Source organism: Phycodurus eques, chromosome 11, assembly GCF_024500275.1.
Source record: "Phycodurus eques isolate BA_2022a chromosome 11, UOR_Pequ_1.1, whole genome shotgun sequence".
Taxonomy (NCBI): domain Eukaryota; kingdom Metazoa; phylum Chordata; class Actinopteri; order Syngnathiformes; family Syngnathidae; genus Phycodurus; species Phycodurus eques.
This window is the reverse complement of record NC_084535.1, coordinates 17,710,098-17,733,855: the sequence shown is the minus strand read 5'-3', so window position 1 is coordinate 17,733,855 and position 23,758 is coordinate 17,710,098. Positions and strand designations below refer to the sequence as shown.

General features: G+C 42.2%; 2 protein-coding genes across 15 annotated transcripts in view; one reads left to right on the top strand and one right to left on the bottom strand.

Moving 5' to 3' along the window:
- LOC133409498 (striatin-like) overlaps positions 1-17,898 on the top strand; it is a 36,131-nt gene extending 18,233 nt beyond the window's left edge. Inside the window, exons 3-17 of one of the 6 annotated variants that reach the window (XM_061689584.1) lie at positions 1,350-1,423; positions 5,762-5,840; positions 6,853-7,023; positions 7,309-7,444; positions 7,520-7,682; positions 8,687-8,797; positions 10,162-10,305; positions 10,413-10,549; positions 11,242-11,417; positions 11,701-11,748; positions 11,837-11,958; positions 12,044-12,211; positions 12,297-12,437; positions 13,113-13,301; positions 16,416-17,898. In XM_061689584.1, coding sequence (XP_061545568.1) covers positions 1,350-1,423; positions 5,762-5,840; positions 6,853-7,023; positions 7,309-7,444; positions 7,520-7,682; positions 8,687-8,797; positions 10,162-10,305; positions 10,413-10,549; positions 11,242-11,417; positions 11,701-11,748; positions 11,837-11,958; positions 12,044-12,211; positions 12,297-12,437; positions 13,113-13,301; positions 16,416-16,585 — 2,029 coding nt within the window. In that variant the 3' untranslated portion in view covers positions 16,586-17,898. Of the gene's footprint in view, positions 1-1,349; positions 1,424-5,761; positions 5,841-6,852; positions 7,024-7,308; positions 7,445-7,519; positions 7,683-8,686; positions 8,798-10,161; positions 10,306-10,412; positions 10,550-11,241; positions 11,418-11,697; positions 11,749-11,836; positions 11,959-12,043; positions 12,212-12,296; positions 12,453-13,112; positions 13,302-16,415 lie in introns of all 6 variants that reach the window. The other 5 variants (XM_061689582.1, XM_061689583.1, XM_061689580.1 and 2 more) reach the window with 5 other exon arrangements.
- A 51-nt stretch (positions 17,899-17,949) lies between these two features.
- Positions 17,950-23,758, bottom strand: part of vit (vitrin) — a 30,668-nt gene continuing 24,859 nt past the window's right edge. For all 9 annotated transcript variants that reach the window (XM_061689507.1, XM_061689508.1, XM_061689506.1 and 6 more), the window contains 3 exons: positions 22,848-23,074; positions 20,948-21,461; positions 17,950-19,411 (listed from right to left, as the gene is read on the bottom strand). In XM_061689507.1, the coding sequence (XP_061545491.1) occupies positions 19,233-19,411; positions 20,948-21,461; positions 22,848-23,074 (920 nt within the window). In that variant the 3' untranslated portion in view covers positions 17,950-19,232. The remainder of the gene's footprint in view (positions 19,412-20,947; positions 21,462-22,847; positions 23,075-23,758) is intronic.

Below are 23,758 nucleotides of genomic sequence, written 5' to 3'. Positions count from 1 at the left end.
CTTTGGCGAATGTCTAAAAAGTCCGTCAGCACCACCACCACTCCAACCCCCACGATTCCTCTTCAACACATTTGTACGCCACTGGTACTGAAAATTTAACTCAAGCCTGCCTCTGGAACGTGAATTGAATATGAAGAACTCAATGACTGTTTTAAAAGAAGTTAATGTCCCGATAAATGGAGGTTAATTGACCTAATCAGTATTTTACAGGTTTGAATGTAGCACATATTCAGTCAGCTGGTTTTCGCCCCTCTCGGGACCACATAACACAAACTAACTCTTGTAAATCCCATTCCTTTTCAGAGTGCTTGGAACATCTTATACTATTTTTGCAATTTTATAAAATGTTGGCCATTTTTATGACTGTGGAATGCTTTGTCTTTTTTTAACCAACTTCCTGAGATCTCAAAGTGAGCACTGAGAATGGGAGGTCTGAGACTGTATGTTTCAAACAGTATTATATTTACTTATTTCTGCTTAGACAGAAGACGTTAGGCAGTCCCTCAGTGTTGCCCAAGCCACAATTGTGATCTTAAAGAATGTAGTGACAAGTGGTCCAGACCACCTCAAATTGTTGTTTGGGTCATCAGATCCCCTCACCCGTCTGTCTCCTGAATGTCTTAACTGTGTCTCGAGATGCCAAATTTTAAATAATTTCAGTTTCAATAGAGCTGAGAGAGTTGCTCTGATTTCTTCAGCTCAGATGTCAGTGACCTCTCCAATGTGAGGAACATCATTGGCCAGTCTTTCAAGCATGGGATTGTCCTCTAGCTCTTTTTAATGCCAATTTATCTACTTTTCCCCTGCGAGAGAGCACACGGCTGCCTCAGGAGCAAAGCTTGTAATCCAGAATTATTACCACTTTCCCCATGGTTGCTAAGCAGCCACTCACATCACCAAGAACATCTTAAAAGCAGTGATGAGATTTTCATGAGGGGAGCTTCTTCTGGATGGGGACTGGTGTCACGAGCTGGACCCGTGTGAATTGAAAGGCGTTGGAGTACTCTTTGTACCGAGCCTCCTCTGCTAATACATTTTTACATTATTTGCATTTTAGTGCTGATAATGAGTTTTTTTTCTTTGATTACCAATTTGTAAATGTAGAGTATTACAGTACTAACAAATTGAATGAATGAAGAGTTGCACCTATGTGACAGCAAGGAGCGTTGTCTTTTTTGCACATATTTGAAATTAAGGCTTACATGTTTATTTGATGGTCTGAATAGTCAAGTGACTATGCAGAGTTGTCTTCAAAGACGTTAGGTTTGTCACTTTTTGTTGACTTATGCAAATGTATCATTATCCATGTTTGTTTACCTGTGCACCTCCTCGATTTGTTTTACTTACAGAGCAAAGTACCATAAGTTAAAATACGGGACAGAGTTAAATCAAGGTGACCTGAAACCTCCAAGCTACGATTCTGGTAAGTTTACAGTCACCTCCACCTGCTCTGCTAAATCACTATTTACAACAATTTTTGTTGTGTTCATTCACATACCTTTCGTGACATCACCGTTTTCTGTGTCAAGGCTTCATGTCAGATCTTGTTTGCTTCCATAGTTTCCTTCTCTGTCCTGTCTTGACTAGTGAAATGATGCCATTGTTAATGCAGTTCTCTGTGCAAATAATATTTATAAAGTACTGTTTCGTAACAGAATAGTTTGAATCTAGGACCCGCACCTTTCAACACACTTAAAGCTATCAAATGCCTTGCACTTCTTTGACTTCAGACCTGTACTGAATTGTAAAAAAGACATTCTATTCAAATGCTGTTTTGCTATTCAAGACAATTTTGATAAACTAAATAGCAATCAAAAGCACATTTACAATAAACATGGACTTTCTTAATGCAGCCCTATGGGGGGGGGGCACATACTAGTGCAAACTATAAGCCGGTTCCAAGCCCGGATAAATGCAGAGGGATGCTTCTGGAAGGGCATCCGGCTTAAAACCTTGCCAAACAATTATGAGCGTTCATCCAAAGAATTCGATACTGGATCGGTCGAGGCCCGGGTTAACAGTGTACAGATATTCAGCTACTGTGGGTCGAAGACGAAGGAGAGGTGGAAAGCGGTTTCTTTGGCAGAAAGAGAAGAGGAAAGCACAAAGCCTAGAACTGAATGTGGGGACTTTGAATGTTGGGACTATGACAGGAAAAGCTCAGGAGTTGGTTGACATGATGATTAGTAGAAAGGTTGATTTATTGTGTGTCCAGGAGAGCAGGTGTAAAGGCAGTAAGGCTAGATGTTTAGGGGAAGGGTTCAAAATGATTTTACTATGGTGTAGATGGGAAGAGAAATGGAGTAGGGGTTATTTTAAAGGAAGAGTTACCTCAGAATGTCTTGGTATCAGATCGGGTGATGAGGCTGAAACTTGAAATTGAGGGTGTTATGTATAATGTGACTCGTGGCTATGCCCTACAGGTAGAAAGTGACCTAGTGGTGAAAGAGAAATTCTGGAAGGACTGACACAAAGTAGTTCTAAGCATCCCAGACAGAGAGAGAGTCATGATTGGTGCAGATTGTAATGGGAATGTTGGTGAAGGAAAGTGGGAGTGCTGAAGAAGTGATGGGTACATTCAGCATCCAGGAAAGGAAAGGAAAGGAACTTGGAGTGACAGATGGTGGTAGACATTGAAAAGGGGATGGAAATGGCTGTAGTTAACACTTTCTTCCAGAAGAGGCAGAAACATAGGACAACCTACAAGAGCGGAGGTAGAAGCACGCAGGTGGATTACATCTTGTGCCGATGATGTAATCTGAAGGAGGTTACTGACTGTAAGGTAGTGGTAGGTAGGGGAGACTGTGGCTAGAAGGCATAGGCTGGTAGTGTGTAAGATGACTCTGGTGGTGGAGAGGAAGATTAAGAAGACAAAGGCAGAGCAGTGAACCATGTGGTGGAAGCTGAGAAAAGGAAGAGTGTTGTGCGGCTTTTCGGGAAGAGATGAGACAGGCTCTCAGTAGACAGGAGGAGCTTACACAAGACTAGACCACTACAGCCAAGGTGATCAGAGAGACAGACAGGAGAGTCCTTGGTATATCTTCTGGTAGGAAAGGGGAGGAGACTTGGTGGTAGAACCTCAAAGTACAGGAAACCATACAAGGAAAAAGGATAGCTAAGAAGAAGTGCGACACTGAGAGGACTGAGGAGAGGAGAAAGGAATACATCGAGGCGGAATGTAGGGCGAAGGTAGAGGTGGCAAAGGCCAAAGAAGAGGCATATGATGATATGTATGCCAGGTTGGACACTAAAGAAGGAGAAAAAGATCTATACAGGTTGGCCAGACAGGAATAGAGATGGGAAGGATGTGCAGCAGGTTAGGGTGATTAAGGATAGAAATGGAAATGTTGACTGGTGCCAGTAGTGTGTTAGATCGATGGAAAGAATACTTTGAGCAATTGATGAATGAGGAAAATCAGAGAGAGAAGAATAGAAGAGGCAAGTGTGGTGGACCAGGAAGTAGCAATAATTTCATAAAGGGAAAATTAGAAAGGCACTGAAGAGGATGAAAATGGAAAGGCAATTGGTCCTGATGACATTCCTGTGGCGGTATGGAAGCATCGAGGAGAGTTTTTGACCAGCTTGTTCAACAGAATTCTAGCTGCTGAGAAGATGCCTGAGGAATGGAGAAAAGTGTGCCGGTGCCCATTTTTAAGAACAAGGGTGATGTGCAGAGCTGTAAGAACTTTTGAGGAATATAGTTAATGAGCCACACAATTAAGTTACGGGAAAGAGTAGTGGAGTCTAGACTCAGGACAGAAGTGAGTATTTGCAAGCTACAGTATAGTTTTATGCCTAGAAAGAGTACCACAGATGCATTATTTGCCTTGTAGGTGTTTATGGAGATCTAGAGGAAGACCAAGGAGAAGGTTGATAGATGTAGTGAGGGAAGACATGAGGGCAGTTGGTGTTAGAGAGGAGGATGCAGGAGATAAGCTTGCATGGAAAACAATGACGCTTTGGTGACCCCTAATGGGACAAGCCGAAAGGAAAAGAAGACTCTTTATTATTCATCAATGTGTAAGCTTTATGATTTGAGAGCCAATACAGTAGGTGGACTGATTGACTGATCATATACTGTATATGGTGGAGTTGGCTGCCTGCCCAGTGTTTGAGCTCACATAAGAACTCAAGTTGTGGAAGAGCTCTTCTGCATGGAGACACCTGCCAGGAGGTCTGGCAGAGAAAGGGGGAGATGGGAAAATGAACTGTGAAGTACGCCTGGAAGAAAGACTCATGACACACATGAGGGCAGTTTGTGTTAGAGAGGAGGATGCAGGAAATAGGCTTACATGAAAAAAGGTTGACACGCTGTGGCGACCCCTAATGGGATGAGCCGAAAGGAAAAGAAGTTGGACGTTCTTGTGATCTTTTTCCATATTCTAGTTTTTTTATGAACCTCAATTTAAAAAAAACGTCATGCATTCTATTATCGTGGCACTAATCTCACTTGATTGTCAAAAACTGTGCATAATCAAAGCATTTTTCTTCAAATTCTACCTAAATTCTTCGTAAAATATCACACGTTACCATTTGTCTCAACCAACATTCTCTTTTGTTTCCTTGAATCTCACATTCCACATGCTAAACCTGCTGCATTTATCCTCTGTCCATTTTCTATACCACTTATCCTTACTAGGGTCACAGGGGAGCTGAACCCCATCCTAGCTGGCTTTGGGCGAGAAGCGGGGTACACCCTGGACTGGTCACCAGCCAATTACAGGCCACATATACCAGTCCCAGTCACATTCACACCTATGGAGAATTTCGAGTCTTCACTGAACCTTACATGCATGTTTTTGGACTGTGGAAGGAAGCTGAAGTACTTTAAGAAAACCCACACAATCATCAGGAGAAAACAGCGACACACTAATTACACTCCAGCAGTACTTAGATCTGTGTTTCCTCCAGTGTAAACATGGAAGGTTATGTGGTCGTATTGTTGGCTCTTTTGATTGGGCTCTCGTGTTCAGGTCCTTTGCCATCATCAAGTCATATTTTGCCGATTCCTCTCCTATTTCCTCATCTACTTTCATGAAGACTGTTCAAAACTCCCAAGCCCTTGAAGTGTTGATGAAAGCAGGAGGTGAGGCAAGAGCTGTTAGGTGGTGGGGGTGTGTGGCGAGGGTTGAGACAAGTGGGAGGTGTTGCTCGTATGGTGACACAGCTTCCCATCACTCACCTTGCTGAATTAGGCATGTGACCCACTTCTTGAGCAACTCTAATTATTTGGCACCACAACCCCCCGGCCACTGTGACACACCTATGTCAGCCTCTTCCAAATGTTATTAACATGCATCTGGTCCATGCTAGAGTCACAGCCAACTCACAAGTGGAGCGCGAATGTTGATGAATACCACAGTGAGCTTCGAGTCCTATCATTGTGTTATTAGAGCGACACAGCGAATGTATGCAGTTCTGGATACAGCAGGCACCAGCACATCATTGCACTTTTCCTGTGTGCCATCAAACAAAGACCTACCGTTTTCAATATGTTGGCCATATTCAAACCTGCTTGTTCAAGTGCCAAGAAGTACAGATAAGATTTTTTTTTTTAAATTACAAACGAAAGCAAATTAATATTCTATATCATTCTATTAGTTGATAGATAAATTCGATTGACCCACTGGAAGTAACTGATAGTTGAATATTTGTAGTTGCTAGAATGCAGTGAAGAATGTTGTGGTGGAGTTTACCAAGTGGAAATGATATTAGGCCATACTCTGCGGAGCCTTGATTTGTTTCCTTTTTTCTCCTCCAGACGAGACAAATGAGAACGACACTTCTGGATCGCTGAACAATCAGCTGTCCTGGAAACAAGGCCGGCAGCTCCTCAGACAGTAAGAACACATACCTTTTATATTTTCATAATAATATTTTTTTTTATTTGGCTACAAAATGAACATATGCCATGTGAATTTACTTATCTGACTGTTTGGAACGCTCTCTGGTGCATCTTTGTCATGCAAGTTATAGTTTGTGCATGATGGCTATTTCTTTGTCAGCGGTGATGAGGCCAAAAAATGTGGACAGGAGCGCCCTCACATGGGCAGCATCAGTCATTACCTGTTCTGTTTTTTTTTTTTTTTTATAACCTGCTGTTATATTTTCATGTGCATGTTTTTCATAAAAAGCACATCTATATATCTGATCAAATCTTATTATATGAACAAAATTGTAGTGTCAGAAACCTGTCACAAGAAACATCCTTCGGAATTTGGCTCGGAAGAAAAATTGAACACGGAAAATTCAATTCAACATGTTTTGGGTGCTTATAGCTTAGTAAAATCTCACCAGTTAAAGTTTATAAACTTGTAATTTGTTGTGTTGAGGTAGTTATTACATGTTGTGTCCAAATATTCAAACGTTTAATCTGAAATTCAAATGTATGTTCAACTTTACCCATTTACCCTTTGGTGGAGGGTTGTACTCCCTATCTTCAATTTTTATGATGTGCTCCCTTAGTGCAGGAAAATGTGGTCATTCTATCTAGTCACCATACGTCAGCATCTCACATCATCTGCCTCACATGCTGGGTGATCACACAGCCCATATTTCTTGATGAGCAAAGTGTTAATTTGATCGGAATCATCCTGCCTAAGATGCTACTAATCAGATTTGTGCAAGTCGACGAGACACATTAGACAGTAGCAAGACCCTCATTCTTCATCTCTGACCACATCAAAGTCACTGCAGTATTTTGTACTTGTCAAAACTCTGTTCTGTGAAAAAGTGTCGTTTTTTTAATGCAGAACTATGAAATCAGTCAGCAGGTCATCTCCCCCTTTGTCATTGTTCTATTTTTCCTACAACTCAAACAACCACTTAACCTTTGTATTTGTCGTTTTCTAGGTACCTGCAGGAGGTGGGCTACACAGACACCATTTTAGATGTGAAGTCACAGCGTGTCCGAGCGCTGCTAGGACTAGCCGGCGATGGAAGTGGGAAGACAGTTGAGTGTATGAGTACGGAGCCTTTGGTCAATGGGACAGACACATCAGTAAAGGGCATGGGGACTAGAGGGTAAGTTCCTTCTACAGTCCTCTCTGGCTTTAAACTGAGACCAGCATCTATGAGTATTGCAGCAACTATTATGGTTCGTAGTATTTCAATGCCCCTCTCTACCATCCAATTCCTCTCGCTCCTCATACGAAGCTGCTATAGACTAATAACATACTACAACATAGAAGGAGTGACCTTAGCTAAATAAATTATATGCATGTTACTGACTGATTGTAAATCATGTTGCAAGCAGTTAAACTGTTAATGCAGCTCTGGGTTTATGGACATATTCATGCTTTTTAACAGGAAAGCTGAGCTCTCGGACTCAAGCGCTGTATTGGAGGCCTTCAAGTTCATCGAGAATGCAGCAGCTGAATTCAGTGATGATGATGAGGACGAGGATAGTGAGGGGAAGGACAGGACTAATGTGGAGTCCAGAACGGTAAAATAACAGCCTCCCTTCACCTGGTAAACAGGATATCTTTTGTAATAATTTTTTTCTGCACGTTCCCTCCAGATAATTCGGAAGAAGCCATCATCGTCAACGCTGCCAGCCAGTATGGACACTAGCGAGGACCCAGACACAGAAGATGCCCTTAAGGGCTTTGACTTCTTATCAAGTCCTGACGAGATGGACATCTCACCAGAGTGCAGAGGCACAGGGGATGGCACTGACTGGGGTGAGTTTGTTGAAACAGGCAGACTAATCAACAAAATGAGTACACAATGCAGGTTTTGTAAAACATGAAGAGATTGTTAATTGTTTCAACTTTCTAATTTAACTGTAAATGTGGTTAGACTCAAAGTTTAGTTTTTTTTCCTAACACTTTTCATTCATTTGTCTTGTGTACATAAATCATAACAAATGGAGGTGAAGCTCATATTGTGTGATGTCATGTCCCGTAGCTAGCCTGTGACTGCAATGTGTCTTACATCTTGTGTGTTTAATCAGTCTAATGTTTATCTCAATGGTCCTCAGACTAAAGCCAGGAAAAAAAATCGGCTCAATATTATACTGAGCTGTTTCTTTCTAAGTGGCCTTGGGTTGCGCGAGTGTTCTCGATTTATTGGCATTTAGGCAGGCTTGTAACCAAAACCAATCTTTGTGGTCTTTGAAGGGTAGTTATAGAGCATCTAAATCTAGCATACAGTATTTAAATTTATAATTGTGGACATGAACATGAACTGAACAGTCTGTATTCAGTAGTCTGCAATGTTGACTTTTATCATTTCTGGGCTACGTAGAAACATGGTCTCCTGGAAGAGGTCTGTGGAAATGCAGTGTTAATCCTAACACAACGCAAATGTTTAGTTTGAAGTGTGTTTTCATGTAGCACCTTCTAAATCCTACACGCTAGTTCTTTAACTCATGGGCCTCCAACAATAAAATGATTATTTTTGGGCAAGGGCCTTTAAGATGGAAAACTCCAACTATCCAATTTATAAAATTCACAGCAGGTAAAGAATCCTAAACAATCTCTCCCCGAATTGAGAGTGAGCTCTTTTAAGTAGAAGATGCTCATGTATACATACATGCTGTCTACTGTGAACCCTGAGAAACTTCCAGAATAGGCGGAAATTGAGAGACATCTCTGTAAATCCTCCACCCTGCCAGGCCTTTTGGGGTTCACCACCTGGCAGTTCCTCAACAGCCTCTTGGTTTGGTTTTGTCCCCCCTGTGTAGACAAGGACGAGCACGGTCCCATTTCTGAGGCCTGGGACGTGGACCCGAGCTTGATAACCAAACTCAAGGAGCAGTACAGAAAGGAGCGCAAGGGGAAAAAGGGGGTGAAGAGTAAGTCCTGCCAGGCGTCGCTGCCTCCTTTCTTCTCTTTGCAGAGCCTCAGCCTTTCCTGAGTTCAGTCAAAAAGCTCCAATCAAATGCCCTTTACTTGGCTTTGCTCTGACCTATTTTTGTCTGTCATTTCATCCTGAATGGTTTCTGTCCTCTGTACTGCACAGTCCAAATTTGTCCCATCTTTCGTTTTACTCCTTTAATGCATGTTTTTCTGTCACACTCATGTCACATAGATATCACAGATTGATATTAAAGGTGATCTATCTGACCATCAAGTCATCTCCACAGTCATGTTTGTGTCAGCACTGCAATCTGCAGTGATAACATCATTATCACCATTACCACCACCCCAGTCTGTCAGCCTTAATGCTGGTCTACAGTTGCAGCTCTTCACAATTGTCTCAACTCTCAGGCAAACACAATTGAGTCCTCATAGTTTACTTCACTGTGCAGTTTTTTTCTTACTGGGATTGAATAAAGAAATGAAGGCCAATCGCGTTCTATTTCATTTCATTTAATGCCGCTTTTATTACTTCTTTTCTTCTTTCCGAAAACTGATTAGTTTGGCTCTTCACTAGGTGGCTGAGGACAAAATTAAGTAGATGTGATTTTAAGCTGTAGGTCTGGCTTTAGACTTGCTTTGGGTGGTGCAACGTTAAAGGAGATTTTTGTCACAAGCATTTTTGTCACAATTTAACATGTCTGTCACATGCTTTCGACTAGAAATTGACAAGAATGATATCACACTTAACACACCCTATCTCTTGTTTTGCTGAAATTAGCCTGTTTTGAGGGGGTCGTCCTGTCCTACTTAAGTGAGCGCATTTCCCCCTGCCCCATATACTTCCGGGCCATTACAGATTCTCATCTACAGAGTACGGTACAGATTCTTTTACCATGACGATCAGGGGAGAAGCTGGTGGGTTGAACGAGGCCAGCTGCTTCTACTTGCGGAGGCGGCGCCCGGATGTGGAGAAAATGTCGAACGTAAAGACAATGCATAAATTAATTTGTCACTATGTAAATTAGGCCGGCACAGTGGACGACTGGTTAGCACATCTGCCTCTCAATTCTGAGGACCGGGGTTCAAATCCTGTTTAACTAAAATCTTTATCAATGTTTTTTTTACTCCCATCTGCACATGTCTACATTTATTGATAAAAGTGCCTCATCCACCTTCCTATCTCTTGACATGAGGAACGTGCTGCTGACTTCCATTCTATCTCTTGTATCTTTTCTGCGCGTTTTATTTTATTGCCTTTCAGTTCTGCATTTCCCTCCTTCATATTGTTTCATTTCTTTCCGCAGTACATTTTCACTAATGCCTCTTGTTAACATTCTTGATGGGATGCTTTAAACAGGACCCAATCGGTCTAAGCTCCAGGACATGCTGGCCAATCTGAGGGATGCGGAGGATGTGTCCCACATGCAGCCTCCATCTACCAACCAATCCCGATCCAATGTGGTGCGCTTCACCGAGCACGACGGCAACCGAACAGATGAAGGTCAGCAAGTCTTAATAAGTATTTTAGTTTCTACATGCCAGTTATGTCTCAGTCTGCCTGTAATTGTCTTCCCCATTGTGATGAATCTCCTCTCTGTTTATTTCCAGTGGAGGCGCTGACCTTCCCGCCCACTTCAGGGAAGTCGTTCATTATGGGCTCAGACGAGGCCATGGAGAGTGAGCTGGGCCTAGGCGAGCTGGCCGGGCTCACTGTAGCCAATGAGGCCGACAGCCTGGCGTACGAAGTGAGTAGGAGGGAACCAAAAATCCCACAAGGCCATCATTCTGGCAAGAACTATTTCTGAGAATGTGATGATTGAAGCTTAAAGTGAAACACACTGGCAGTGTTATTCTAATATACAGCGATCACATCATATATCTGAAATTCACAAACATCTCAAGCTTCTGCTTTCTCTCTCAGAGAAATGGCTTTGATAGTCCATCAGTGGAAATGCTCTGAAAGTTTGTGTTCATGCGGTCAAGAAAATGCCCCTTTATTGTCACTTAGATGTATGTGGGGCTTTATCCACAGACTCCTTTCTTCTTGCTTTTTCTTTCTACACTGGAAAAATATAGCTACAGCAACCATGGCAAGCTGCTTTTCCCACGACAATCGCGGGTTGTCGTTTGTAGTGCAATAAAACAACAGGTGGTGCGTCCATCCATCCATCAATCCATTTTCTTCCACTTATCCAAGGTCGTGTTGTGGGGGCAGTAGCATTAGCAAGGAAGGCCAGACGTCCCCCTCCCCTAAACGCTATTTCCCCAAAGGAACACTAAGGGTTCGCGTTTTATTGTTGCAGCGAGTTTGGGATCGTCAGTGGCTGGCTTTATCTCATGTCAGTTTTACACAATCTGAAATTAAATTGAATTTTCACACTAACAAATACAATAGAAACATACTGTTGAAAGTTCTGACTAGAGTCTCTGTCCTCAGATTGGCAACAATAAAGATGCCATGAGAAAAACCTGGAATCCTAAATTTACGCTACGAAGCCATTTTGACGGGATTCGGGCCCTGACCTTCCACCCCGTGGAGCCCGTCCTGGTCACTGCTTCAGAGGATCACACACTCAAAATGTGGAATCTTCAAAAGACAACTCCGGCCAAAAAGTAAGAGAACATGACATGCTGGACCAAGACACACTCGTATATGTGAAGATGGTTTGTTTCCATTGGCTTGACTGGGTCATCTGCATGGAATTGTTCTCACTTATTAAAGTGATTTCGCAGCACAGCTCTGCCACACACCCACGCACAGTCTGCTGGGAGTCATTTGGAGTAAATGTTTCTGCATTGCTACAATTTGTTAATCTGAATTTATAATGTCATATAAATGAATGTCACAGAACACAGTTTGGTGTGTAGTGGGAAATGAGTATTTTTTTGTCAGCAGGAGTACGTCTCTAGATGTGGAGCCGATCTACACGTTCAGGGCCCACAGGTACAAACCATGCTCCAAAACAAAAACATGTTTTTAGTGTTGATTGACGGACAAACGGCCTGACAGCTGATCATGCTGGAACCCACAGGGGGGCTGTGCTGAGTGTGGTCATGAGCAGCACTGGGGAGCAGTGTTTTAGTGGAGGAGTTGATGGCACCATCCAATGTTGGAACATGCCCAATCCCAACATCGACCCCTACGATTCCTACGGTAATGGGGGCAGTAATTTTGTTAGAAAATGAATACGTTTGACAATAGAGCCTCGTGGATTAATTGAGATTGTGATGTGTGACAGACTCATCAGTGCTGCGTGGAGAGCTCTGTGGACACACAGACTCCGTTTGGGGACTGGTGTACAGCATTGCACACCAGCGCCTTCTTTCCTGCTCGGCTGATGGGACTGTGAGACTGTGGGATGCCAACAGCACATCCCCCGCCCTCGCAGTTTTCAATGAAAATAAAAGTAATCATTCGAATCCCGTAACTGAGAGTTATCCACAGCGACTGTCTGCTTTTGTGTAACCCTTGGGTGCTTATGTTTGCATCAGAGCTGGGAATTCCTTCCTCGGTGGACCTGGTGTGCAGTGAACCAGCTCACCTGGTTACATCCTTCACTAGTGGGGAGATTGGCCTCTTCAACATGGAGACAAGTCAACTTGTCCTCAGCCTGGAGTCCAGTGCGGAGCAAGGTCTGTTTGGAAATGGTATTAATGCACTTTATTTATCAAAGCGGAACAATTTTGTCCCATTTTAACAGAACATAAATATGTTGAGTATGTCAACGTGCAATACCTGGTTAATACTCATTTGATACTCTATTATATTAAAGTGTTGTTATTGGTACTTGATATCTCAATATGGGCCAAAAATATTATCTCTTTCTTTAGTACTGTTGAATTTATTCCCCCCCCCCCTAGATTCTATTATTCAGGTGTATTTTCGTTAGTTTTGTGCTGACCTTTGTTTAGGAAAGTGACTGTTTTTTTGAATAACTATTAAAATACATGTACGGCAGGAGAAGTATGGCCCGCTCCGTTTAATATGGCCCACTGAACATTACCTTAAGAGTCCTTTTTGAAATGTTTCCCTTTTTTCCCTAAAAATGTTGTATGCATTTATCTAATAGAATAATTGGTAAATGTATTTATTGTAAATAAAAACATTTAAAATGTTAATAAATTAATCAAATTGTTTTAATACATAATTGGTGAATTATAACAAAATTAATTATAATCATTAAAATAAAAAAGGAGAATTAATTACCTTACAATATATATAGTATCATAAACAATTGAAGGATTTCTAGTGGGAAACGTGGTCATTTTTTCAGTTCCACACTAATGCGTCATTCTGCTGTTCACTAGGTCCTCCCATTCACATCAACAAGATCCTCAGCCACCCCACGCTGCCCATCACCATCACAGCACAGGAGGACAGACACATCAAGTTCTTCGACAACAACACTGGTAAACTGATACACTCAATGGTGGCCCACCTGGATGCTGTCACCAGTTTAGCTGTGGACCCCAATGGACTGTATCTCATGTCGGGAAGTGAGTATCTCAACTGGCGGTTAACACAAATAATCGCATTCCGACATGACTCACTGTCCATGACATACTGGATGTATTCTAACTCATTTAACTACATGAGAGGGGTGTAATATTAAACACCACTCAATAGGATAGATACAGTGTAGCTGCACACCACTATAAGTGCAATCATTTCTGGCACAAAAAAAGAACCTTGTATTTATAAAGACAAAAATACTCAGTGGTCCTCAGATTACGATTGAGTCCTATTTGAGACCCAAATTTGTAAAACGTAATGCGCTCTAGTCTATCACTAACCTACACGAACACAGTGATAGTCATAATTACAGTAAATATTTGTATGAAAAACACTTCTAGGCCTCCAGGTTGGTACTCCAGTTTCCTCCCACATTCCCAAAACATGCATGTCAGGTTTATTGCAGACTCTAAATTGTCCATAGATGTGAATGGGTATGTTCTCTGTATGTGCCCTACGATTGGCTGGCTTCCAGTGAAGGGTGTAGCCTCCCTCTCGCCCAGTCAGTTGGGATAGGCTCCAAAACACCCACGACCGAATGAGGATAACTGGTATATATAATATGGATGGCTAGATTTTTAATAATTGTTTTCACAAATTAATAATGATCCCTTTTGTGGAGTGTCCCCCCTCTGTTTTCTCTCTCAGAGAAATAGCTTTGATAGTCCATCAGTGGAAATGCTCTGAAAGTTTCTTCCACATTAAAAAAAAAAAAAGAAAAAACCCACACATTTTAGGTAATTGAGTCTTACAAATTGCTCAGTGAGTGTGAATCCAACCCAGTCAGCCAGGATAGTCTCCAGCTCACCTGTGACCCTGAACAGGATAGGCGATGGAGCATCTATGGATGGATCTACAACAAGATATAAAATATACAAATATGTATGAAATGAATAGATGTTTATAAAGCAAATGCAGGGAAACTGCAATAACCTACTGTAAGTAGACTGGACAGAGGCAGCCTGGATGTAATTATCTGCAACCATGTACAGTAGTTCCAGTAAGCAGACTCCACTTTTGAGTGAATCTAAGAGACAGTTTACTTCTCTTGGTCCAGCTGAGCAGTGTTGTTGTTTTCCCCTTAGGCGAAAAAAGGAGTTGTCTACTTGCAAAATGGCTCTTATACCTCCTAAGTGGACAGTGCCCTGCCGAGTAATTGACACACAGCGTTTATTAAGAGTGTAGAGCATTATTTGAGGAAATAAAGTAGCTCTTGTACTGCATTTCATTAGATTCTGCAGTTGTGCACATGATAAAACTGGTCTGCGGCAAGATGAAACTGCACATTTTTCTTTCTCTCTTTGTCCCTGCACCCCCCACCCCTACTCGTCTTGGCATAAGCCATATACATATACAAGCAGATAAAATCATACACTAACAAGGACAAAACAAAAAATTATTTAAGTGTACCTTCCAAATGAGAAGGCGAGTGATTATAGTTGTAATTTCTATTCATTTTTCAGTGCAGCTGTTTAATGCTCTTTTTAGGGAGTCCAGTCAGAAGACCATTACAAAAGTCTACTTGAGATAAAAGCATGGATGAGCTTCTCCTGGTCTGCTTGACACATGCAAGCCTTCACTCTAGATATGTTCTTCAGATGGTAGAAGGCAGTTTTAGAAATTGATTTGATATGACTGTTGAAAGTCAGGTCGGAATCTATCCGAACACCAAGGTTTCGGACTTGGTCTTTGGTTTTTAATGAGAGTGACTCCAGGTATTTACTAACAGCAATTCTCTTTTCTTTATTGCCAAAAACAATTATTTCAGTTTTGTTGTGGTTTAATTTAAGAAAATGTTGGCGCATCCAGATATGTATGTTTTAGACAGTGACACAACACCTCAATTGAACTGTAGTCATCTGGAGACACTGCTAGATATAACTGTGTGTCATCTGCATAGCTATGATAGTCAAAATTAAAGTTCTGAAGAATTTGGGTAGCATACACAGGCTGAACAGGAGGGGTCCAAGAACTGACCCTTGAGGGACCCCATAGGTCATTGCCATTCGATGAGATTGAACACTTCCAATGGTTACAAAATAACTCTTTTCCTCCAGGAAAGTATGCTTGCTTCAAGCCCTTTTTGTCATTCCCAGTTTAATTTTACTGAAAAAAATGACTCATAACACAAAGGAATGAAATTGTATATATTTAAACACCAAAATGTTAATCCGAACGGTAAAATTTCATCCAACAAAAAGCTTCTGTCTCAATGCGCACGTATAATGTGAAACGCCATAGATGGGACAATGGAAATTAGCATAGATCCTATGGTAATTACAAACCTTCAAAAAAAACTGACTGCTTTAACACACATGGAGTAGCAACATATACAAACAGAACATACAGCAATCCTCACAGAGATATACCTACATGGGAGAATATTACTGCCGCTTAATAGGGGACCTTCTCTGCCTCTGCTCTTAATTATGCTCCATCGACATAACGGTAGAGCTCAGTGCTGCCCGGCATGTTACAGCACAGCATTGTACTACAGTAAAACCCCGGCTATATGGCGGTTCATGCTTTGCAGTCCCGCTATTTCGCTTTTTTTATTATTATTATTATTATTATTATTATTATTGCGCATTGTACATAGTACAGGTACTCTCTGAGGGATGCAAACACCTTAATCTTTGTACTGTATGTGTTATTCATTTTGATATTTTGTATGTGTTATTCATTTTGATATTTCCGCCATTTTTTTTGTACTCGTTCTCTCTCAATATATTCATGTTTGAAGACCCTAAAACAATTTAAAGTATAAAAAAAATCCAAAAATGTATTATATATATACATATATATATATATATATATATATTTTTTTTTTTCATATTGTTCTATATCACAGATTTTCACTTATGGTGGGAGGGGGGGTCTGGAACGTAAACCCACGCGATGGAGGGGGGTTTACTTTACACTCGACGTGCAACTCTAAATTGGGACATGATACTGTAAAAACATTTTTAAAAAACAATCTTAAAAATTCGCAATATCAATGCTCACTCTATAGCGTCATTGGGGCGTCCCGTTTTCATGTTCCACTTGATGTTCTGTTGATTGTGACAACGTCTTCTCTTGACGCTCCCTTTTTCCAGGTCACGACTGCTCCATCCGTCTGTGGAACCTGGAGAGTAAAACCTGCATCCAGGAGTTCACGGCTCACCGAAAGAAGTTCGAGGAGTCCATTCACGATGTGGCTTTTCATCCGTCAAAATGCTACATCGCCAGCGCTGGGGCAGACGCTCTCGCCAAGGTGTTCGTATGACGCAGTGCAGAGTCTCTCCCCGTAGCCCCCTCCCCCCACTCCGCCTCCACTGATCAGGGACCAATTGAGGTACAGGAGGGGAATAGACCTTCAGGCACGGTCCAGTCCCACCCCCCACCGCCCACTGGTTTCCTGTCGGACTGACAGACACTGTAGCTGCATACAGGCTGGGGATCGCCACGTGAAGGTCGGGCTGGGAGAATTGTCCTCCTGCCCCAGCCCCCTCATCTAGCATCCAGGCAGGCCTGGATGTGACCGCTCACAGCGCCCTACAGCAACTCAGACTTCACCTCCACAGCCAGGAGGCTCAGGGCAAGTGTGAAAAAAGTGTGAGGAGTGAAGAAACACTGTTCCAAGCCGCTTTTTTGCTCCCCGACGTCAGCCCGCATCCCTCAGGCCTTTTCCTCCCCATCAACGGACCCCTTACAAGACCAGGTTTTGTGTTGTCAGTTCAGATTTACTTCTCCTTTGCTTCCCGGACTGACTCCGCTTGCTGGCCTGCCTTGGTTTTTCATTTTTAAAACACTTGTTGACGAATGTGCCTTTGCTTTAAAAGGCCTTGGAAATGTTATTTTAACAAGCTTGTTTTGGGGGAGTGGGGAGGGAGGGACCAACAGAAAAACGGATCTGGTTGCCACAGTGTTGCTGATTTTAACATTGGATGTAAAATGACAAATGCTTATAATAAACAAAATATATATTATTCAGTCTTAAAATTAACTGTGCAGTGTGAGTTTGAGTGCTCCTTTTTGATAAATGTATTTGGGGAATCAGTTTTGTGTTTTTCCAGGCAAAGCTGGTAGTGTGACGCAAAGCAGATGCACTATATGATCTCTTTGTTGGACTATTGTACACTTGACAAGATTAGCGTACAAATATTTGTGTCTAAACTACACAATTTGGTTATACTATTACAATTCAAAGTTGGTTATTGATGTCCATTTTAGGAATAACTAATTGATTTTAGCAAGTTTGCTCTTGTTGCAATTGAATGGCTTGTACTGTTTGTAGTCCCCTCCCCCCACCGGACATGCTTGATTATGTGATGTGTCATGTCCACATATTGACAGTAGTCCAGTGTTTAGCAGGACCTTAGTGCAGTACTCTAGGACTCTTTGAAATAACACGTTCACCATCTAACACAGAGTGAGGTGACATTTCCTGCAACTTCTAATCCTACTGTAAACTGTGAGGAGACGATCCTAGAGTTTGAATCAAATGAAAGGAGTGCAGCATCCAACGAGCCATTTTCTCAGTCACTGGTTTGTAAATCAAAGCAATGTTCAAAAATAAAACCTGCTGTAAACTATTAACTTGGCTATGATGTCTGTCATTTTCATGTAACCTGTTGAACACATTCCCAAAACAGTTCTTCATTTTCTTTATTTTATCAAAACTTGCACAAAAAAAACTATTGTGAGCAAATGCTTTGATCTGAATATGTACAAATAGGGAGACGATCATAAATACTCTTTAGACAAAAGATGTTTGAAATTAACCACACTGTTAAGGAAATAATTCATGCAGTGCACGTAAGCCTCATTCCAACAACCTTTCCTGCCAACACAATACAAGAAAAAGTCTGCGAAAGGAACCAACACAGTGTCACTACTAGCAAATCTCTTCTGTTACGAAGAACATGCATCACTTCAGAAAAAGCGCAAAGTAGCCACAAGAGGAAGTGCCGTGTGTACCAAAAGTCTACTTTTCTTTCTGGTAGAACCACATCCCAATAAGATACTGCAGCTTTACATTTTGGTACCATATTCAAAAAATACACCAGTTATGAACAGTTTGCCTTAACGATGCTTCACAGACTACACCGGTATGCATCCCCATACAATAATATCATGGAATGTTCATTTCAGTTCAATGCAAAAAGTCAAACTCATATTCTGAAAATCACTGAAAATAATACAGTTTACAGCTACAGAAAACCCCAATTTAACCATCACAAGGGATTAGAATATTACCTAAGAAACAATCAAAATGAGTTTCAATATAAAAATTAGACGGAAGCTAACCATATTCAATTTATTTCAAATTTCCTGTTTAATGAATATATATGACTTTCACTTTTTGAACTACTGACAGATTAAAATGCACTTGTACAGATCATTTGATAGTGTTATTAAAGCAGGATCAGTAACTTGTAGTTACGAGTATAGAAGTGAGAAATATTTTAGTAAAAATCAGTACACAAAGGTGGCCCTAAATATTAGCATAGATTTGTCATTGCAGCACAAAGAAGACGCCATTTTATAATAAAGGATAAAGCTGGGTGGGTTTCTGGCAATTTCTCTCAAACTACTATTTTGTTTGTGCACTATAGCTGAATAGTTCATTTTATATTGATTGAATTGAGTAATACTGTTCTTAAAAGCTGAATAGAGAGCGGTACATCATTTTGATCCATTAACAGGATTAGGAAAATGCTGCTTTCTTCATGCAGTGAAAAGACAACAAGTAGCACATACTGTATAATTCAGTGGTGAACCCACGATCCTCACCTAAATGAGCACTCCCCCTCTTTTCCAATACGGGGAGCTGCAGCTAATGTGGCACATGTGGCCAATAGCAAGAGTAAATTTACAGTCAGTGTTCTGTCAGGACAGCCCGACACGATCCGCCACTCCGACACTCGTCCTCAGTTTCTTGGCTGGGAGTTGAACTCTTGGCAAATGTTTTGGGTGATTTTGGACACAAATTTGTACAGGTTGTCAAACTCGTCCACAAAGAAGGAGTGCTCCTTGTCGGGGTCGGTGGCAATGTACTCTAGCTCATCCTGGGCGGCCCAGGCGATGCCGACGGAGTAGGCGATCACACCTGGAACACAGGGGAAAGAGTCACACACAGGCCTCACACATACACACTGAATGATATCAATACACGATTGTGGTCTGATTTTAGCACCAACTCAAGGAAAACACTCCCAGTTAAACTATACAGCGTGTGTGTGTACACACACACACGTACACACACACACACACACACACACACACCGGACATACCGCGTCACGGAGTTATCGGGGAAAACAAAAAGGCGGCGGGATATGTTTCTATATCAACGAAAAATGGTGTACTGACGTCACGGAGCTCAGCACTTTCGATCTAATGGGACCTCGATGTAACTGTACCGCACGGACCGGCTGGCTTATTCCACACCCGTTTGGTTACAGCGTTCACAGCTGGTCAGACTGGACTGGGGCGGCACAAACTAGGCGGATTTAAACAGACTGAAGGAAGCCAGTGTGAAAAGCACCATCAATACTTTTTTTTGACAGTACTTGTCCTCATTAGGGTCACGGATGCACTGAAGCCTACCCAAGCTGACTTTGGGTGAGAAGCAGGTTACACCCTGGGCTAGTCACCAGCCTATCGCAGGGCACATATAGACTAACAACCATTCATACTCACATCATAACTATGGGCAATTTCAAGTCTTGAATTAAGCTAGCATGCATGTTTTCGGAATGTGGGAGGAAGGCGTATCTGGAGAAAACTCACAAGCACAGGAATAACATGCAAACTCCATAGAAAAAGGCCGGAGCCAAGATTCCAACCCAGAACCTCAGAACTGTGAGGCAGACGTGCTGAGCACTAAATCACTGTGCTGGCCTCAATTCTTTTGGAGTTGATTTAAAATAGAACACAATTATCTTTGTGGTCCACAGGACCAATTTGTGTTCAAATAGCTGTGGATAAGCAAACCTCTCCACCACCTAGAAGTGATCCCAACTGAGACCACCTCTTGAAGTAGTAGGTTATCTTCCCCTGTGCTCTTTCAGAGTGCAATTACACTTAACTGGACAGCTGAAGAGGACCAAGTAGAAAAATGTGAATCTGAAAAATGCTTTCTAGACTTGAAACTGGTGTATGTGTAGATTCTCAGTCATCCAGGTCATGGAAATCCCTAAAGGATGAATCGAGGACTGGACTGTTCTTGTTTGTTGAAGACGTTTAACCTTTAATCCAAAAGGCTTCTTCAATTCTACATTTTATTTCGGGAGATGTCAAGACATTGTTGTAAGCAGATGAGAAGTGATAGCGTAATCTGTAAACCTAATCTTCTCAGCCTTTCTACTGTAGATCGACATAGATTCTTTCACACATCTTTCAAAACCGCTGGTCCTCTCTGTCCAGTATTTGGACATTATTATCCTCAAACAAAACAAATCCAGACAACAACAACCCTATTATGACCAACCCCAGGGGACACAGCCAACAGAGATATAAATAGGGAGACTCCACATTTAAATGCAGAACTGAAGAAGCCTTATGGATCAAAGCTAAAACGTTTTCTTCAACAAACGGGTACAGTTGCCTCGATTATAGCTTTGCAGACTTGAAACTGGCCTTCACCTTGACTATGGACAGCCAATGCAGGGGCTCTAACATCATCATAGGAGCGTCCGTCTGTGATAACAATCATAATTTTGCGTTTGTTGGGCTTGGACTTGCTGAAGAGCTGCTCGGCTGCGTAAGTGATGGCAGCTCCCGTGCTGGTGCCTCCGCTCCAGTAGTTGATGCGTTTGATGGCGTTGAGCAGCTCGGCCTTGGTGTTGTGCTGGCCGAAGGCGAACTCCAGCCTCTGCTCATAGGTGTACTGCACGGCGCCCACACGCGTGTCCGTGTCGGAGATCTCGAACTCGCGCGTGATGTTGGCCACAAACTGGAGCACCGTGCGGAAGTTGCCAGTACCCACGCTGCTGGAGCCGTCGATGACGAAGGCGATGTCGTTGGCGTTGAGGCAGGTTTTGCTGCAAACCAGTCGGTCTGTGTCGCACACTCGTTTCACCAGAGGCTGCACTGTTTTCCTCAGAGCGAACCAGCTGGACACGGGCAAGGAGAAGAAGCCGTTTGTGCGACACACAGCCTGCGGGACCGCAAGACACAATGGTTTCATGAAATGGTCCAAATGAAGTTCAGGCACAACTTTCTAACGATGGCATTGTTTGGAATATTTGGCTTTCTGGATAAACCTACGGTAAAATGCCCTTTATAGGTGAACTTATTTCGACTTGAACTTTATTTGACCAGTAAAATTTTGAATGTCCTACTTCAATGTTTCTGTACATTTTCCATATTTTAGTGTTCTGTAACAAGGAGCATAATGGCAAACTTCACAATAGGTGTTTGATCCATGAAGTGATCAATACATTTTCAAGGACATCCACTTCTGTGCCTTTCTGTGACTCTTCCAGTCTCTCTGCATCTCTTTTGCAGTCTGCTGATGACACTCTATAACACTATAAGCTCCAGTGCCACTTCCCTCTGAGAACATCCTGATTGAAGCCTTGGTCTCATGAAAATGCGAACAGCATGATGAAGAGGACAGTTTAAACACCAATTCTCATTGAACCAGGAAATGTTTCGGTCTGTTCATGGATCAAACAACTGTTGTGAATTTTGGCATTCGGCTCCTCGTTGGAGAAAAGAAAGTTGTGCAAAAAGAAGTGAAACACTGAGCACCTGGACATTAAAAAAAGTTTAGAGAAGGGCAAAATAGGTTCACCTGTAAAGGATGTTGCGTTTTAGGGATGGGCAAGTACTGGTATCAGTATCAGGCCGATACCAATGCCCTATTTCAATGTATCGGGTACTCGTGAGGCCTACCGATAACAGCCACGGATACTAAAGGCAAAAAAATCTGACATCGAGTCATTCTCACCAGTAGTTGGCCCCACACCGTGACAGTTTGCATCATTATGTGTGTCGGAAAGAAATTAAGGTCTTTGGTTTATTGTGTTAATTGAAATGTTGTGTATCAAAAGTACTAGTGGTATGGGTACTCTCTATTGGTGAGTACCCAAGAGTGAATGCTGGTACTGGTATCGGTCTGGAAAAAAGTGGTATCAAACATCCCTAGGAACATCTCAAGGCACAGAAATGTCACAAAAGGTTTCCCTCCAGATAATAATAACTTAAATTTATACACAAATTTACTTGATCAGTGTGAAATCTTGGACTGTTTAGTTGAACACAAAGCTGATGTACTTGCAGGAAGCCATGACTTATTTCGTTATATGAACTGCAAACGATGGATTCACAGATTCACTGTACCTTCCTGCCATCTAGTGGAGGAGGAATTAATTGTTCTGCCGATCACTACACGTTGCTGGGTTAGATAGATGAACAAAGATACATGATTTGGAGTACATCGTTTTTGGACCAAATAAATGAAATTGGATCATTTCCAGAGGTACACCACTTATAATCTTTCACAACACACTAATGTGCCACGAGAGGTTAGGTATCCTACCTTGTCTACAAAATTGGCCTCCACTAGGTTTTGCTTCTCGTTGTCGTCGGCACTCTCGATGGTGACAAAAAAGATATTGATGCCGGACTCCCTCGCCAGCCGAGAAGCCTCGTCCACCTTGTCGGTGGGCCAGCCGTCCACCAGCACCACGGCAACGTTGGGAGCTCCTCCTCGGTTCCCGTTGGCATCACTGAAGTAGAGCTTGTTGACGTAGGCGAGGGCCTTACCTGTTTAGACACCAAGTGGCGGAAACATGAAGATACAGTACATTCATATGTCCAGTTTGGATAGTCCTTAATTGGGTCAGGGGGGAGCTCGAACCTGTCCCAACTAACTTTGCGTGAGAGGCTAGGTACACCCTTAACTGGTCGCCAGACAATCATAGGACACATACAGACAAACAACTGTTCACATCCACACCTACTGTATGGCGTCTTCCACAGTAACCTACCATGCATATTTATTGGGGAGGGGGGGGGGGGGGGGGGGGGATTGTAGTACCCAGAGAAAACCTACGTAGGCACAGGGAGAACATTTCAAACTCCTCACAGGAGGGTACGAGCCGAGAGTCCAACCAGAACCTCAGAACTGTGAGGCAGACACGCTAACCACAGCATTGTGCTGCCCGACATATTATGTCTAAATTAAATAAATCTAAGCTTTTTTTTTTTTGTAAATATGTCAGTTTTATACTAATTATAAGGTATTGTTTTTTGTTTTTTTTCTGAGACAGATGTGCTAACCACTACCACCGTGCTGCACCCGTGAAAGTACTGCTAAAGCCCAACATTAGATATGAGCATGGACGCGCCAGGCAGATAAAGATGTTGTTCCAAAGGCAGGAAATAAAAACAACTACAGATTTATGGTAAAGAATGAAAAAAGAAAACCCAATCAAATTCATGAAATAC